Source organism: Symphalangus syndactylus, chromosome 17, assembly GCF_028878055.3.
Source record: "Symphalangus syndactylus isolate Jambi chromosome 17, NHGRI_mSymSyn1-v2.1_pri, whole genome shotgun sequence".
NCBI lineage: Eukaryota > Metazoa > Chordata > Mammalia > Primates > Hylobatidae > Symphalangus > Symphalangus syndactylus.
The window spans coordinates 14,030,155-14,048,395 of record NC_072439.2 but is presented as its reverse complement, the minus strand read 5'-3'; the positions used below and the strand labels follow the sequence as shown (position 1 = coordinate 14,048,395).

The following is an 18,241-nucleotide window of genomic DNA, read 5'->3' as shown; positions in this document are numbered from 1 at the left end:
AGAACCAGCACCGCGGCCTGGCCTGGCCAGTGTCTGACCTTTATTAAAGAGGTGAGGTGGGGAGAGGGCCCGCCAGGGTGCCCACTCCCTCTTGGTGACCCCCCCATCTGGAGTTAAGGCTCCAAGCAGCAAGTGACAGAGGAGGGTGCCTGGCTCCAGCAGCCTGGGCCTGGTGGCAGCTCCCCTAAAAACACCCCAGCTGGGTGGGTGCCTGGGGGCCTAGGTGAGGCTGGTGTTGGAGCTGCTGGTAGCACTGCCTCGCTTTTGCAGGCAGCGCACAGCACTGGGAACCTGCAGGCCTGTTGTCACCTGGAAGCTGCCACACCATACCTGAGGGACAGCGGGGGGAGGCAGGAGGGGCTCAGCTTCGAACTCCAGTGCCCAGCACCACCCTCTCCTCCCCTGGGCCGCGGAGGGCAGCTCACCATGAAAGCAGGCAGCAGTGGCTGTGTGAACCTGGTCTTGAAAGTGTGCAGCACTTGTTTGGTGCGGGCATTGTAGAAGGACAGGAGGCCTGGGGTGGGAGGGCAGAGTGACAGTGGGACCCGTCAGAAGTCGGATGGGGGCAGATGGAGGGGACTCAGGCAGGGGCAGCCAGAGACGGCAGCTGGGGCTTGGGGTCACCTTGGTGGAAGTCACAGTGCACACCCAGGCAGTCGGGCACGGGGGCATCCAGCACCTTGACCTTGTTGGCGTGCTTGGCCGTGAAGCTGACCTGCAGCCAATTGTTGACGTGCAGGCACCAGGAGGCGGCCGTCTTGCCCAGTTGCTCGAAGCGGCCCAGGCTGCGGTAGGCCACGCCCACGCCGAACGCCTTGCTGTCCGGCTCGTAGCGCACCTCCCAGTAATGCTCCCCACCATCGATCAGCGTGTCCCCTGTGGCGCAGGGCAGGAAGGGTGGGCAGGGGAAATGGATAGAACTGGACCACAGATGCCCTTCCACAAAGGGCCAGCCCCCAAGGTGCTCCTTACACCACAGCTGCTCCCTCCAGATACTCCTCAGGTTCCTAGCTGTACCCCCCAGATACTCCTCGGGTTCCCAGCTATTCCCCCCAGGTACCCCTTGAACCCCAGCTATTCCCTTCAGATACGCCTCAAGTTCCCAGCTATTCCCTCCAGACACTCCTTGGGCCCCAGATATTCCCTCCAGATATTCCTTGGGCCCCAGCTATTCCCTCCAGATACTCCCTGTGTTCCAGGTATTCCCTCCAGACACTCCTTGGTTCCCAGCTATTCCCTCCAGATACTCCCAGTGTTCTAGCTATTCCCTCCAGACACTCCTTGGTCCCCAGCTCTTCCCTCCAGATACTCCTTGGGCTCCAGCTATTCCCTGAAGATACTCCTTGGGCTCCAGCTATTCCCTTCAGATACTCCACTGTCCCTGCTATTCCGTCCAGATACTCCTCAGTCCCAGCTGTTTCCCCCAGATATTCCTCAGTCCCAGCTGTTTTCCCCAGATACTCCTCAGTCCCAGCTATTCCCCCCAGATACGCCTCAGTCCCAGCTATTCCCCTCCAGATACTCCTCAGTCCCAGCTATTCCCCTCCAGATACTCCTCAGTCCCAGCTATTCCCCTCCAGATACTCCACAGTCCCAGCTATTCCCCCCAGATACTCCTCAGTCTCAGCTATTCCCCCCAGATACTCCTCAGTCTCAGCTATTCCTCTCCAGATACTCCTCAGTCCCAGCTATTTCCCCCAGATACTCCTCAGTCCCAGCTATTTCCCCAGATACTCCTCAGTCCCAGCTATTTCCCCCAGATATTCCTCAGTCCCAGCTATTTCCACTAGATACTCCTCGGTCCCAGCTATTTCCCCAGATACTCCTCAGTCTCAGCTATTTCCCCCAGATACGCCTCAGTCCCAGCTATTCCCCTCCAGATACTGCTCAGTCCCAGCTATTCCCCTCCAGATACTCCTCATTCCCAGCTATTTTCCCCAGATACTCCTGAGTCCCAGCTATTCTCCCCCAGATACTCCTGAGTCCCAGCTATTCTCCCCCAGATACTCCTGAGTCCCAGCTATTCCCCTCCAGATACTCCTCAGTCCCAGCTATTTCCCCCAGATACTCCCCAGTCCCAGCTATTCCCCCCAGATACTCCTCAGGCTGCAGCTATTCCCTCCAGATGCTCCTCAAGTCCCAGCTATTCCCTCCAGATATTCCTTGATTCCCGGGTATTCCCCCCAGATACTCCTAAGCTTTATCAACTTCCTCCAGAAATTTATTAAGCCCAGATACTCCCCAAGCCTCAGTTACTCCTTTCAGATTCTCTACAAGCCCAAGCTACTCCTTCCAGACTCCTCCAAGCCATAGAAACTTCCTTCAGTTCCTCCCCATGTCCAAATACCCCTCCAGTCCTTCCCAGAAACTAGATCATCCTCAAATCCTTTTTCCTGGAAGACTCATAGTGTTCCCACAGGCCTCAAGTCCTTCTCGGTCCAGATGCTCCCCCTAGTTCCCAGCTCTGGCAGGGTCCAGATGCTCCCCCTAGTTCTTGGCTCTGGCAGAGTCTGGAAGCTCCCTCTAGCTCCTGGCTGTGACAGAGTCCAGATACTCCCCAGGACTCAAGACTCCCTCCTCTTGCTCTCTGAATCCAGATTCTATCCAGACCCCAACTCCGTGTGGAAGGCAGGTTCTCCCAGGCCTCAGCTACTGCTGAGGCCAGAAGTTCCCCCAAAGCATTCCCCAAGCCAGATACTCTCCAGGCCTCAGCTCCTCCTGGAATCCAGGTGTTCCTCAAGCCTCCGTCACACTCTGCAGGAACCCTCTGAATTGGGATACCCCTTGGCTTCAGCTCTGTACACAATCCAGATTCTCTCCAGAGCTGAGATCCTCCCCAGGCCCCAGATCCAGGTTCTTGCCATCTCAGCTACTCCTTCACCCAATGCAGCTATTCCATGAGCTTCAGCTTCTCCTCATACTCTTGCCCCTCCCAGATCACAACTGATCTCTGTATCATATCTCAGCTCCCCTCCAGATACAAGATGAACCTCTATACACATCTTCTCCAGGTCTGCTCCTCCCTGATCTCAGCTACTCCCCAAACCACAAATTATCCAGGCCCTTTCCCAAGGATGATCTCTCTCTCTCTCTCTCAAATCTCAGCAACTCCAATGACAACTCCCTGTATCTTCTGCTTCTCCCTAAAACTCTCACCAATCCCAGGTGCTCCCAAGAAAATGTAGATCCCCATAGAACCATAACTTCCCCTTAGGCCCTAGCTTATCCTCATGACCCCAGCTACTCCCTAACTTCCTTCTCCCTAGATATTCCTGACCACAGTGACTTCCTCATACTTTAGCCTCTTTCTCCAGCTCTATTATGAACAGTAGCAATTCCCCTAAACTCCAGTTCCTCCCTTGCCCGTCCTCCACTAACTCCAGCTTCTTCACAGGATCCAATCATTCCTATGCTGCTATTGACTTCTCTTCACACTGTTTTCTCTGGCTCCTCCACATACCCTCTGGTGATTCCCCAAAACTCCTGCCTGGCTTCAGCTCCCCCACAAACCCAGCTGCTCTACAGGCAACCATTCTTTCCAGCTACTCCTGAAATCCCAGCTACTCCCTAAATCCCAGCTACTCCCCAAGTCCCAGATACTCCTTGGAGTCCAGAAAATTGCCCCCAAGCTCCTGCCCAGGCACTGTCTGGTCCAGAGTTTCTTTCCTTCACTCCATAAATTCTGGCTTTCCCCAGCAATCTCTTATCCCGGAACATTTCCATCTGGGCAGTGCCAGAATAACCTGTTATTCCGGGAGCAGCTTTGCTGATGGCTGCCTGTTTCCGCAGCCAAAGGCAAAGGTTCTCCCTCAACCCCCACTATTAGGCCCCTGCCCAAAACTCCCCTCTCCCCTTTCTTCTCCCCTTCCTTACCCAGAACTGTGTAGGACTCAGCGGTGAAGCGGTCCCGTCCCCCACGACCTGAGGGCATCCTCTTGGGAGATGGAGTACCTCTGTGGTGGGCAGGGAGTGGGCAGGCTCAGGAGGCTCAGGTCAACACTTATCTCTCCCATGGTAAGGCTACCCTAGTCCACCCCAACCACTGTGGATGTTGGGTCAATCTCTGGCAGTATTTGGCTCTATCTATACATCGAGCACCTCATGTTTATGTCAGTACATGCCTGTGCCCTCCATCATCTGGGAAACTCCTATTTAACCATCAAAACCCCACTCAAAACCTCCTCTCCCCTCATTCCCTCTCTGGGTTCCACCAGCCCCAGGTCCCCTTTCCACGCCAGCTCTGACCACACTGGGCTCTGTGTCCATGTCCAGATTGATCTTCTCCACCAGAGACTTAGGGAGGGGAGGGGGCAGGCTACCTGGCTGGGGAGTTGATGGGAGACGCCGTCCGCCCCTTGCCATCTTTCTCGCGAGCCTTGATATCCTGAACCTTCCCGCCCATAGCGTCCCACTCCACGGAGAGATCATCCACCCGCAGGTTCTGGTGGGATGTGGACGCATCCAGGCGGAACATGAACGCTGGGGCCGGGCAGACGTGGGAGTCACAGAGATGGGGAAACCCGGAGAGACACAAGAGAGAGACAGAGAGACAGAGAGTGACCAAGACAGACCAAGACAGGGACAGAGAATCAAAGAGCCAAGGAGACAAGAGTCCAAGACAGAGATAAGAGACCAACAAAGGCTCAGAGAGAGACAGATATAGAGACGGACAAGCAGAAAGACAACAGGAGAGACAAGATGGCAAAGGGTAGAGGGGACAGAACATGGAGCCAGAGGCGCAAAGGCCGAGGGTTGTTGCCTAAAAGTCTCGCTCCCGGGTCTGGAGGCATTTTCTTTTTTTTTTGTTTTGAGATGGAGTCTCACTCTGTCGCCCACGCTGGAGTGCTGTGGCACAATCTCAGCTCACTGCAACCTCCACCTCCCGGGTTCAAGCGATTCTCCTGCCTCAGCCTCCGAAGTAGCTGGGATTACAGGTGAACGCTACCACTCCCAGCTAATTTTTGTATTTTCAGTAGAGATAGGGTTTCACCATATTGGCCAGGCTGGTTTCGAACTCCTGATCTCGTGATCCGCCCACCTCAGACTCCCAAAGTGCCGGGATTACAGGTGTGAGCCACTGTGCCGGGCCTCTGGAGGCATTTTCAAGCCGATTGCACTACCCTGTGCTTCCATGGAGGACTAATCCCAAAAAAGGGGCTGGGCTACAGCACATGGGGGTTAGGCTAGATTTCAGAGGGACTTCCTTCCTAGCAGGGCATGCGAAGGTGTCACTGTGAAAGGCTCTGGAATCGGTCTTCACTACTCAAATCTCATCCCCAGCTCTATAGAAGACTTATCTATTTTTTTTGCAAAGAGAGAGTGTGTGTGACTGTATATAAAAACCATCGAGATATACTGGGGTAAACCTCAGAAGCAAAGGACAAAAATAGGGTTATAGCAGACACTCAGGCTAAGGAAGCCAACTGTGGACGGAGCTTTGGGCTTCCTGGCGGCCAGGGCAACAAAGCTACCCTGCTTCGAGGATTCTCGTGGTCTCTGGGGACCGTGGGAGGAAGGGGCCGTGGAGTTAGGGGTAGGACAAGGGTGGAATCCAGTCACCTGGTGTCTCCAGAGTCACCGGCTCAGAGAACTCTCCTGCAACTGCCTTGTTACAGGCCTTCACACGGAAGTTCATGTATTTCATGTCAAACTTGAGACCTGGGAGGCAAGAGAGGCATTTCAACACTGTGTGTTATTCCCTGAGACTCTCAGTCATGGGTTAAAGCTGTCATGTCCCACAGTGATTCCCAACGCCATTCTAAGAACCACCTTATAAACATCTTATCCGGCCGGGCGCACTGGCTCACGCCTGTCATCCCAGCACTTTGGAAGGCCGAGGCGCACGGATCAACTGAGGTCGGGAGTTCGAGACCAGCCTGATCAACATAGTGAAACCCCGTCTCTACGAAAAATGCAAAAAATTAGCCGGATGTGGTGGCGCATGCCTGTAATCCCAGCTACTCAGGAGGCTGAGGCAGGAGAATAGCTTGAACCCGGGAGGTGGAGGTGGAGGCTGCAGTGAGCCATGATCATGCCATTGTACTCCAGCCTGGGAAACAAGAACGAAACTCCACCTCAAAAAAAATAAATAAATAAAAAATAAACAAACAGCTTATCCCTGAGACCATTCCTTGCCCTCCTCTCCCTGAGGGGCTATGAATTACTTGACTCCGCCTCCAACCCACATAGACCAATCAGGATGCTTTAAGACCCTGTCACAGTGATTGTTTCAGAGATTTGTACTGCATGACTGCACTCCAGCCTGGGCGACACGTTTATTTGAGATTCTGTCTCAAATAAATAAATAATAAAAAATAAAAAATTAGTCTGGGTGCGGTGGCTTACACCTGTAATGTCAGCACTTTGGGAGGCCGAAGTGGGCAGATCACTTGAGGTCAGGCGTTCAAGACCAGCCTGGCCAAAATGATGAAACCCCATCTCTACTAAAAATACAAAAATTGGTGGCGGGTGGCGCCTGTAATCCCAGCTACTCAGGAGGCTGTGGAAGGAGAATCGCTTGAACCCGGGAGGCGGAGGTTGCAGTGAGCCAAGATTGCGCCACTGCACTCTAGCCTGGGTGACAGAGCGAAACTCCGTCCCCCCTCCAAAAAAATTAGCTGGGTGTGGTGGTGCAGACCTGTAGTCCCAGTTACTCAGGAGGCTGAGGGAGGAGGAGCATGTGAGCCCAAGAGGTTGAAGCAGCAGAGAGCTATGATTGCATCACTGCACTCCAGCCTGTGCTACATAGCAAGAACGTGTCTTTCAAAAAAAAAAAAAAAGGCCGAGTGTGGCGGCTCATGCCTGTAATCCCAGCACGTTTGGGAGATGAAGGCAGGAGAAACCCATAAGGTCAGGAGTTTGAGACCAGCCTGGCCAGCATGGTGAAACTCTGTCTCTACTAAAAAACACAAAAACTGGCTAGGCGCGGTGGCTCACGCCTATAATCCCAGCACTTTGGGAGGCCGAAGCAGGCAGATCACCTGAGGTCAGGAGTTTGAGACCAGCCTGGCCAAGAGACCAGCCTGGCCAATAAGGTGAAACCCCGTCTCTACTGAAAATACAAAAATTAGCCAGGTATGGTGGCGGGGGCCTGTAATCCCAGCTACTCGGGAGGCTGGGGCAGGAGAATTGCTTGAACCCGGGAAGCAGAGGTTGCAGTGAGCCAAAGATCACACCATTGCACTCCAGCCTGGGTGACAGAGTGAGACTGCAACTCAAAAAAAAAAAAAAAAAAAGGCCAGACGCAGTGGCTCACGCCTGAAATCCCAGCACTTTGTGAGGCCGAGGCAGGCAGATCACAAGGTCAGGAGATCGAGACCATCCTGGCTAACACAGTGAAAACCTGTCTCTACTAAAAATATAAAAAATTAGCCAGACGTGGTAGCGGGCACCTGTAGTCCCAGCTACTCGGGAGGCTGAGGCAGGAGAACGGCGTGAACCCGGGAGGCGGAGCTTGCAGTGAGCCAAGATCGCGCCACTGCACTCCAGCCTGGGCGACAGAGCGAGACTCCATCTCAAAAAAAAAAAAAAATTAACCAGGCGTTCGGGCGCATGCCTGTAGTGCCTGTAGTCTAAGCTACTTGGGAGGCTGAGGCAGAAGAATCACTTGAACCTGGGAGGCAGAGGTTGCAGTGAGCCGAGATCAAGCCACTGTACTCCAGCCTGGGCAACAGAGCAAGATCCTGTCTCAAAAAAAAGAAAAAAGAAAAAAGGGAAAGAAAGAAGAAAATAGCCCAAACCCTCCCGTCTTTCCAAGCAATCAACAAAACAGTAGGTGGATTGCAAACGACCACATAGGCGGCTGCTTTCATCAGTATCCTCGCTCCTGCACAGCTTTCCATGAATCCAACTTTCTGCCCTGAGGAATTCACTCACTAGGAAGTTTGTCAAAGGCAGGAAGCCATGGTTATAAAGCGTAGCACCTGGAAGCCTTGTAGTGACAGAACAGATCTATACTTTGACCGTGGTGTTGGTGGTGACATGAAATTACACATGGGAGAAAACTGTGTGGAATTATATATGCACACCCGAATGAGCACGTGTAAAACTGGTAAAATGTGGCCGGGCGCGGTGGCTCACGCCTGTCATCCCAGCACTTTGGGAGGCCAAGGGGGGTGGATCACCAGAGGTTAGGAGTTAGAGACTAGCCTGGTCAACATGGAGAAACCCCATCCCTACTAAAAATACAAAAATTAGCCAGGCATGGTGGTGGGCGCCTGTAATCCCAGTTACTAGGGAGGCTGAGACAGGAGAATTAGCCTGAACCCGGGAGGCGGAGGTTGCAGTGAGCCCAGATCAGGCCACTGTACTCCAGCCTGGGCGACAAAGCGAGACTCCATCTCGAAAAAAAAAAAAAAGATAGAATGTGAGTCCACTGCACCCGTGTCCATTTCTCGGGTTTTATGCTGACTACATGGGTCCTCACTGTACTTTTTGTTTTAGTTGTTTTGGCAACTTCCTATGGATCTATAATTATTTCAAAATACAAAGTTACAAGAAAACAAAACCAAAAGGCGGGGGCGCTTGGAGGAGGGATTTGAGGAATCCTATTTACAACAAATAAAAGGGGTGTGTTTATTTTGATTCTCAAGCAAAGGATAAGCCAATAGCTGTTTGCAGCTCCTGCGGCTGATGACTTTTCCCCCTGCAATTAGCGTGCTCATGATTAACCATGTATGCTAATTACAGATAACTAGCCGGCTGATTACAGCCCAAAAGCAGCTAGTGAATGGTGATAGTTAAACCCGTCAGCCAGCCTCTCCCCGCCCCTCAGGGTTTCCCCTGGATCAGGATGGCTTTTCTTTTCTTCTTTTTTTTGAGGCGGAGTCTCCCTCTGTAGCAAGACGCGGTCTTGCTCTGTCGCCCAGGCTGGAGTGCAGTGGCACGATCTAGGCTCACTGCAAGCTCCGCTTCCCGAGTTCACGCCATTCTCCTGCCTCAGTCTCCCTTGCTCTGTCGCCCAAGCTGGAGTGCAGTGGCGCGATCTCTGCTCACTGCAGCCTCCACCTCCCAGGTTCAAGTGATTCTCACTCCTCAGCCTCCCAAGTAGCTGGGACTACAGGCATCTGCCACCATGCCCCACTAACTTTTTTGCATTTTTAGTAGAGACAGGGTTTTACCATGCTGGCCAGGCTGGTCTTGAACTCCTGACCTCAAGTGATCCACCCACCTCAGCCTCCCAAAGTGCTGGGATTACAGCGTGAGCCACCACGCCGGCTAGGATGGCTTTTTTTTTTTTTTTGGGGACGAAGTCTCACTCTGTCACCAGGCTGGAGTGCAGTGGCGCAATCTCAACTCACTGCAACCTCCACTTCCTGGGCTCAAGCAATTCTTCTGCCTCAGCCTCCCGAGTAGCTGGGATTACAGGCGCCCGCCACCACGCCCAGCTAATTTTTGTATTTTTAGTAGAGACGGGGTTTCACCATGTTGGTCAGGCTGGTCTCGATCTCGTGACCTCGTGATCCGCTCGCCTAAGCCTCCCAAAGTGCTGGGATTACAGGCATGAGCCACCGCGCCTGGCCCAGGATGGCTTTTTAATCTCATGAGGCTTCCCCCCTTCAGATCCTACCTCCACCAGCTGGGTGGATTCCTTGGGGTTTTTTTTTTCTTCTTCTTTATTTCTCTCTCTGTTTTGTGGACACAGGGTCTTGCCCTGTTGTTCAGGCTGGAGTGCGGTGGTGCAGTCATGCCTCACTGCAGCCTCCAACTCTTGGGCTCTAACAATCCTCCCACCTTAGCCTCCCTTGGTAGCTGGGACCACCATGCTCAGGTAACTTTAAATTTTTTTTTTTTTTAATAGATGGGCTCTTGCTTTGTTACCCAAGCTGGTCTCCAGCTCCTGGCCTCAAGCAATCCTCTTGTCTCAGCCTCCCAAAGTGCTGTATCACAGGCTTTAGCCACTATGCCCGGCCAGCTTTCAATTTCTTGTAACTGCCAAGGAGGACCCCAAACACTTGGAGGGTGAATCCAGAATGCCAGCTCTAGGAGGGAAAAGATTATTGTCTGCTTTGTTCCCTGCTCCGAGGACAGTACCCAGCTATTTGGGAGGCTGAGGCAGGACTGCTTGAGGCCAGGGGTTGGAGATCAGCCTAGGGAAATGGCAGGATCCCATGTCTAGAAAAATATATTCATTACTATTATTATTTATTTTTTGAGACGGAGTCTTGCTCTGTTGTCCAAGCTGGAGTGCAGTGGCGTGATCTAGGCTCACTGCAAGCTCCACTTCCCGAGTTCACGCCATTCTCCTGCCTCAGCCTCCCAAGTAGCTGGGACTACAGGTGCCCACCACCACGCCCAGCTAATTTTTTGTATTTTTTTAGTAGATATGGTATTTCACCATGTTAGCCAGGATGGTCTCGATCTCCTGACCTCGTGATCGGCCCACCTCGGCCTCCCAAAGTGCTGGGATTACAGGCGTGAGCTACTGCGCCCGGCCTATATTCATTATTATTATTATTATTTTTTTTTTTTTTGAGATGAGTTTCACTTTTGTTGCCCAGGCTGGAGTGCAATAGGCGATCTCGGCTCAGTGCCAGCTCCACCTTCCGGGTTCAAGCGATTCTCCCACCTCAGCCTCCCGAGTAGCTGGGATTACAGGTGCCCGATACCATGCCCGGCTAATTTTTTTGTATTTTTAGTAGAGACAGGGTTTCACCATGTTGGCCAGGCTGGTCTTGAACTCCTCACCTCAGGCAGTCCACCCGCTTCAGCCTCCCAAAGTGCTGGGATTACAGGCGTGAGCCACCGCGCCCGGCCACTGTCTCGTATTTCTGATCCGCTTCCTCAGGCTGCTTCCACACCCCATGAGCTTCGGGGATCGTCCCCAAGGCCCCCAGTGACTGATGGCGAGACGGGAGCCTGGAAGAGGTGGCTGTTCACAGCTGGGCGGAGCGGGCGCACACTGCCCTTACCTGTCAGGGTGTACTCTGTCTGCCGGATGCCCTCGATGACCATCCAGGGCTGGTCCTCCTTGAGGCGGGGCGGGCCTTCGAAGTTGGTCCGCCGGTACTCCAGCACGTAGTGGTCAATCTTGCTGTCCTCATCCGGCATACGCCACACCAGGGTCACACAGTTATCTGCCACCAGGGACTCAGCCAGGTCGATCACGGGTGCGCTGGGCACTGACCAGGACGGAAGGGAGAGGGGGTCAGGATTCTGTGCCTGGTTCAGGGGGCAGGAGGCTTGCTGCAGGGCCGCCCAACCACATGATGGACAATTTTGGGGGCAGAGCCATAAAGGGGTTCCATGCTTGGCAGGGTGGAGACCTTTTTTTTTTTTCTTTTAAAGACAGAGTCTTGCTCTTGTCACCCAGGCTGGAGTGCAGTGGCACGATCTTGGCTCACTGCAACCTCCAACTCCCTGGTTCAAGCGATTCTCCTGCCTCAGCCTCCTGAGTAGCTGGGATTACAGGCGTGAGCCACCACGCCCGGCTAATTTTTTATATTTTTAGTAGACACAGGGTTTCTCCATGTTGGCCAGGCTGGTCTTGAACTCCTGACCTCAAGTGATTCACCTGCCTCGGCCTCCCAAAGTGTTGGGATTCCAGGCGTGAGCCACCACGCCCGGCCATGGAGACTCTTAAGGTTCCATCAGCGGGTTGGGGGAGGGCTGAGCTTTCTTGGGATTCCATCATTTACAGGCAGAATTATTCCAAAATCTCTGCCAATGAGGGATGTGGCTTTCTTTGGGGCTGCATCATAGACAGCCTGGGTTCTCAGCCCATTTCTCCTCGGGGGCGTGACCTTCTCAGGGCTCCATCCCTGGAAATAGGGTTTTTCCAGGAGCTACCATGTGGTGGGTGGGCCCTTCTCATGGCTCTATCCAGGGAGGTCTCGGGAGGGCTCCACTCCCCCAGGGGCATGGTATTCTCAGGGCTCCACCTCTGGGGACAGAGTTTTCCCAGGCCCTCACCCCCTGGTGGGTGGGGCTTTCTGATGGCTCCACCCATGGGCGGGACTTGATGAATACTCCACCCCCACAGGACCTGCTCTTCTCAGGGCTCCACCCTGGGGACAGGGTTTTCCCAGGATGTCACTACACAGTGGGTAGGGTCTTCCCATGGCTCCACCCAGGGGCAGGGCTCCATGAGGACTCCACCCCCACCACAGGACGTGGAATTCTCAGAGCTCCACCTCCCCCAGGTGGAATTCAGACACCAGGCCGTCCACCTCACTCCAGGTCCTGTTTCAGGGCCTCCTAGCCTCCCAGGTCAGTCCCCGGAAGTCCTGGCCCTCCAGTGCGTGCCTCTCTCACCAGGCAGGAACTTGAGTGCCTGTAGCATCTGCCGCTCTTGTGCGAAGTCCACCATGAGGTGACTCATGTTGTCACTGACCTTCGCTTTCAATGATAGCCGGAAGGCAGGGGCCATGGTCACTCTGCGGGAAGGAGGTGGCAGGCGTTGCTCGGGGGACCAGGCCTGGTCATCTGTGGCACGAGGGGGCCCCTCCCCAGGGCTCCCATCCAGGGCTCTGAGCTGAGACACCCTCACCAGGCGGCCCCTGTCTTCACACCAGGGGCAGGGAAGTGGAGTGAGGGCCAGACCCCAGCATCTTACCCATCTTTGATTTGCTTGGCAGCCTAGAGAGAGGAACAGAACAACAAAGATTTCTTTTTTTTTTTTTTTTTTGAGATAGAGTCTTGCTCTGTTGTCCAGGCTGGATTAGCAATGGAGTGATCTTGGCTCACTGCAACCTCCACATCCCTGGTTCAAGCAATTCTCCTGCCTCAGCCTCCTGTGTAGCTGGGATTACAGGCACCCACCACCACGCCTGGCCAATTTTTTGTATTTTTAGACAGATGCGGTTTCGCCATGTTGGCCAGGCTGGTCTCAAACTCCTGACCTCAGGTGATCCGCCCGCCTTGGCCTCCCAAAGTGCTGGGATTACAGGCATGAGCCACCGCACCCCGCCCAGAGATTTGCTTCATTTTTTTGGGTTTTTTTTTTTTGAGATGGAGTCTTGCTCTGTCGCCCAAGCTGGAGTGCAGTGGCACGATCTCGGCTCACTGCAAGCTCCGCCTCCCAGATTCACGCCGTTCTCCTGCCTCAGCCTCCCGAGTAGCTGGGACTACAGGCGCCTGCCACCACGCCCAGCTAATTTTTTGTATTTTTAGTAGAGATGGAGTTTCACTGTGTTAGCCAGGCTTGTCTCGATCTCCTGACCTCATCCTCCCAAAGCTGGGATTACAGGCGTGAGCCACTGCGCCCGGCCCAAAGATTTGTTTCTACCAAATCATAAAGCCACTCTACAGACATGAAGACTGAGGCCTCGTGAGGAAGGCATTTGCCAAAGTGTCCCTGCACTTCTGGACTGTGCCCTGAAGACACAGGATGGCCAAGACAGGCTCCCATCCCCACCCCAACCTCCTGCCCACACCCAGCACATACAGCTGGCAAATTCACTAAATAAAACTATAGGATGCCCAGTTAAATTGGCATTTCAGATAAATCATGACTATGTCCCATGCACTCTTTGGGATATACTCAAACAAATGCAGTTCTTAGTGTACACATATATCTCCTTACACTAAAAAAGTATTCATTTGCATTTCAGACCAACAATGAATACTTTTTTTTTTTTGAGACAAGGTCTGGCTCTGTCCCTCAGCCTAGAGTGCAGTGTAACAATCACGGCTTATTGTAACTTTGAACTCTGGAGCTCAAACAATCCTCCCACTTCAGCCTCTTGAGTAGCTGGGACCACAGGCGCGTGCCACCACACCCAGCTAATTATTTTATTTTATTTTATTTTTTGAGACGGAGCTTTGCTCTGTCACCCAGGCTGGAGTGCAGTGGCGCGATCTCTGCTCACTGCAAGCTCCACCTCCCAGGTTCACACCATCCTCCTGCCTCAGCCTCCTGAGTAGCTGGGACTACAGGTGCCCACCACAATGCCCGGCTAAATTTTTGTATATTTAGTAGAGCCGGGGTTTCACCATCTTAGCGAAGATGGTCTCAATCTCTTTTTTTTTTGCGACGGAGTCTCGCTCTGTCACCCAGGCTGGAGTGCAGTGGCCCAATCTTGGCTCACTGCAAGCTCCGCCTCCCGGGTTCACGCCATTCTCCTGCCTCAGCCTCCCGAGTAGCTGGAACTACAGGGGCCCGCCACCACGCCTGGCTAATTTTTTTGTATTTTTTTTAGTAGAGACGGGGTTTCACTGTGTTAGCCAGGATGGTCTCGATCTCCTGACCTCATGATCCGCCCACCTCAGCCTCCCAAAGTGCTGGGATTACAGGCATGAGCCCCTGCGCCTGGCCAATTATTTTATTTTTTGTAGAGATGGGGTTTCACTATGTTGCCCATGTTGGTCTGAAACTCCTGGCCTTGAGCAATCCTCCTGCCTCGGCCTCCCAAACTGCTGGTATTACATGCATGAGCCACTGCACCCAGCCTGAATGCTTTCTTTTCTTTTTTCTTTTTCTTTGTTTTTGAGATGAAGACTCGCTCTGTTGCCCAGTCTGGAGTACGGTGGCACAATCTCAGCTCACGGCAACCTCTGCCTCCCAGGTTCAAGCGATTCTCCTGCCTCAGCCTCCCAAGTAGCTGGGATTACAGGCGCCCACCACCACATCCAGCTAATTTTTGTATTTTTAGTAGAGACAGGGTTTCACCGTGTTGGCTAGGCTAGTCTTGAACTCCTGACCTCAGGTGATCCACTGCCTCGGCCTCCCAAAGTGCTGGGATTACAGGCGTAGCCACTGCGCCCGGCCTGGACACTTTCTTGGTATCAGTATGTGCTTTTGCTAACTATGGCATGGGTGGGCTATACTTACACTAAAAGTGTGCTTGTTCACCTGAAATGCAAATGTGGGCACACTGTTCTCTACCTGGCAGCATCGGAGGCACCCACCTGAGGAAAGTCCTCGCTGTCCATGGCCTGCAGAGTCTGGTTGGCTGTCTCCAGAAGCTCCTCAGAGCTCTCCAGGGCCCGTGTGCAGGCAGCCAGCTGGTTCTGTGGATACCGGGCACCAAAGGAGGGGACAACTCACCCCACTGCCTCAGGCCCCCCGAGGGCTCCCCACCCCATTCGGCATCCAGGGTACCATTCCCTTCTCGAACTCCAGGTGAGAGATGGAGATTGGCGCCTCGAGGGCCCCACCAAATGGGGCTGGGCTCCAGGAGCAGAACAGAATCCCTGGGGAATCCCTTCCCTAAAAACACATTAGGCTGGGTGTGGTGGCTCAGGCCTGTAATCCCAGCACTTTGGGAGGCTGAGGCCGGAGGATCACCTGAGGTCAGGAGTTCAAGACTAGCCTGGCCAACAGAGTGAAACCCTGTCTCTACTAAACATAGAAAAAAGTAGCTGGGTGTGGTGGTGGGCACCTGTAATCCCAGCTACTCGGGAGGCTGAGGCAGGAGAATCACTTGAACCCGGGAGGCGGAGGTTGCAGTGAGCTGAGATTGTGCCACTGATCCAGCCTGGGTGACAGAGGAAGACTCCATCTCAAAAACAAAACACAACAAAAAAAAAACTCACATGAGCCAGGCGCAGTGGCTCATGCCTGTAATCCCAGCAATTTGGGAGGACAAGGCAGGAGGATCGCTTGAGCCCACGAGTTCAAGACTAGTCTAGGCAACATGGTGAAAACCAGTCTCCACCAAAAAATACAAAAATTCGCTGGGCGTGGTGGCACCTTCCTGTGGTCCTAGCTACTTGGGAGGCTGAGATGGGAGAATCGCTTAAGCCTGGGAGGCAGAGGCTGCAGTGAGGTATGATTGCGCCACTGTACTCCAGCCTGAGTGACAGAATAAGACTCTGTCTCAAAACAAAACAAACCAAAAACTCACATGCCCAGGCCACACCTGAGCTCCAGGGCTCCAGAGTCCCCCGGGGACAGGAATCTGGGATGTTGGGAAGTTGCCCAGGAGGTCTGGATGCAGCCTGTGTGACTCCAGCTTGGAGTCTGAGTGACAGCCCACGGGAGCCATGGGTGATGTTTGAGTGGAGGTGATACCTTCAGATCTGGGGGGCCAGTGGGAAGGGCTGAGAAACTGGAGGCACTGAGTGAAGACAGGAGGAGAAGATCTGAGCCAGACTCAGGGACGCCGTGATGGAGAGGAGATGCAGAGACAGCACAGACGGGCCAGGCACAGGGGCTCATGCCTGTCATCCCAGCACTTTGGGAGGCTGAGGCGGGAGGATCACCTGAGGTCAGCTTGGCCCACACGGTGAAATCTCATCTCTACTAAAAATATGAAAATTAGCCCGGCATGATGGCACGTACCTGTATCCCAGCTACTTGGGAGGCTGAGGCAGGAGAATCGCTTGAACCCAGGAGGCGGAGGTTGCAGTGAGCCGAGATCATGCCACTGCACTCCAGGCTGGGTGACAGAGCGAGACTTCCGTCTCAAAAAAATAAAAAAGAGTACAGGTGGATGGAGAGGTCAGGGGAGAGATGAGAAACTCCAGAGCACCCAGTTTTTGGAGGAAGATGCCGAGGCCAGCTACGTTCTGTTGAGTAGGAGGGGCAGGGGGGAGAGGAAGATGCCCCCAGCCCTCACCTGCAGCTCGTAGGTGCGGCTGGCACGGTCCTGTTTTATCTTCATAAGCATGCCTTCTTTCAGCTCCTCCAGGACGGAGAAGAGGGACTGGAACTCTGCTTCGAGGTCCTCCTGCACCTTCGCCGAGTTCGCCTGGGTCGGAACAGCCAGTATTGGCCAAAGCCCGTGTTCAGAGGGGGAACCTGAGACCTCCCACAGGCATCAACAGCAATGGGCCAGTTCCTAAGGCTGCACCCTCCAGCTTCCTCCCCTCCCCCTACCTCCCCAGGACTCCCCCACGTCTTCACCTCCACATTCAGCAGCATCTGTTTCAGGGAGTAGATAAAGCTCTGAATTTCTTCATTCTTCACAGCCAGTGTTTTGATGATCTTCCTCAGGGCCTCCTGCACCACCAGAAGTGTGGACACACACAGGTGCACACACGCACGTACACACACGTGAGCACACAGGTACACACACATACGCACACGTACACACACATGCACACACATGTGCACACACACACACACGGCAGGCAGGTAAGCCCCTCAGCTGGCCAGGCTCCCTGACCCGCGCTCCCCTCCAGGGATCCAGAGAGATGTGGGGGCTGCCACGCTATTGAGCTTGGGCACCAGCCAGGAGGTAAAGCTCCAGGCTGATACAACTCACCCATAGCAGCTGGGCGCCCTAAGCTACCCCATATTACAGGAGAGGAAACTGAGGCTCACAGAGAACCTCTCAGGAAGGGACAGACCCTGGCCCCGAACCAGGCGTGCTTGAGCACAAAGGCTACAACCCGATACCTACATCCTGAAGGTGGGGCGTGAGGGGCTAGCCTGAGGACAGAAAAACCCAGAGGAAAAGATGTCTGCTGGAAAATGGGCTAACCTGGGGAAAGGGTTCTCAGTGGAAGGAAAAACCCCAGGGAGGTGGGATAGCCTGGGATGGGGGCTAGCCTGGGAACAGGGGTGGGGCCTACCTGGGGGAGAAGCATAAGCAAGGAGAAAGAAATTACCTGGGCAAAGGTGGAACCTGGGGGCCGGGGATGCGGGGGGCGCCAGGTAACCGGGGAGGGGGCAGGGAGGTCTTGGGGAAGGGCAGGGGATTCTGGGAGGGAGGATCCCGCTCGGGAGCCTCTCGCTCTGACCCAGGCTCCGATCTGCTTCTTCTTCCTGGGGCAGGGTCGGTAGGGTCCGCACTGCGGAGCTGGCGGGGCGTCTTCCAGGGGTGGGGCAGGGGCCAGGACGCCTGGTCCGAAGCCAGGAGGGAGGGCGTGGGGGATGGGGGTCAGGGATGGGACTGGGATACAGGGCAGGGTCGGGGGGCGTAGAAGGCACGTGCCTGGCCCCAAGCCAAGATGTGGGGGAGCTGCGTCCCAAACTGGGGTAGGGGGCCTAGATCCGGGCGGGGTCGCGATGGGGTGGGGCCTCGGCCGCAGAGCAGCTGGGGCGGAGGCGGGGAGGGAGTGGGGGCGCTGCGGCAACACCTGGTCCCCTTCCCCGCCCCCGACGCCCCTGCGGGCCCGCCCTGTCCCACCCCGTCCTACCCTCTGTTCTTCCATGGCTGCAGCCCAGGTCACCCCGGCCCGGCCCGCGGGCCCCGCGCACGCTGGGTCCCCAAGCTGCCTTTGCCGCGGCCAGTAGCCAATGGCCCGCCGAGCCCTCGCCGCCGCCGCGCCCCCGGTTAGCGCTCCATCACCGCGCGCATTGCGCAGGCGCGCCCGCCGCGGCCGCCTGGGAAATGTAGTTCCGCGCTGGCCTCGC

General features: G+C 54.6%; 1 protein-coding gene across 4 annotated transcripts; it reads right to left on the bottom strand.

The window, feature by feature from the left end:
- Positions 1–18: 18 nt before the first annotated feature.
- Positions 19–18,195, bottom strand: FSD1 (fibronectin type III and SPRY domain containing 1). Of its 4 annotated transcripts, none has more exons than XM_055250454.2 (13): positions 18,025–18,195; positions 16,787–16,882; positions 16,500–16,631; positions 14,848–14,949; positions 12,554–12,576; positions 12,253–12,374; positions 10,911–11,120; positions 5,560–5,658; positions 4,320–4,479; positions 3,874–3,953; positions 625–876; positions 426–514; positions 19–330 (listed from the first exon to the last, which is right to left on the bottom strand). In XM_055250454.2, the coding sequence occupies exons 1-13, from the start codon at positions 18,037–18,039 to the stop codon at positions 220–222; spliced, it is 1,491 nt and encodes a 496-aa protein (XP_055106429.1). In that variant the 5' UTR covers positions 18,040–18,195; the 3' UTR covers positions 19–219. The 4 variants fall into 4 exon arrangements, 3 of the variants coding, with proteins under 3 accessions (XP_055106429.1, XP_055105591.2, XP_063476874.1); XM_055249616.2 differs by having other exon boundaries at positions 716–876; positions 18,025–18,189; XM_063620804.1 differs by lacking the exon at positions 3,874–3,953 and having other exon boundaries at positions 716–876; positions 18,025–18,181.
- Positions 18,196–18,241: the final 46 nt, after the last annotated feature.

Coding starts and splice junctions, on each gene's coding strand:
- FSD1 (XM_055250454.2), bottom strand. Junction 14,950..16,499: donor GCCGCACCTACGAGCTGCAG/GTGAGGGCTGGG, acceptor CGGTATCCACAG/AACCAGCTGGCTGCCTGCAC. Junction 4,480..5,559: donor GGTGACTCTGGAGACACCAG/GTGACTGGATTC, acceptor GCCCGGCCCCAG/CGTTCATGTTCCGCCTGGAT.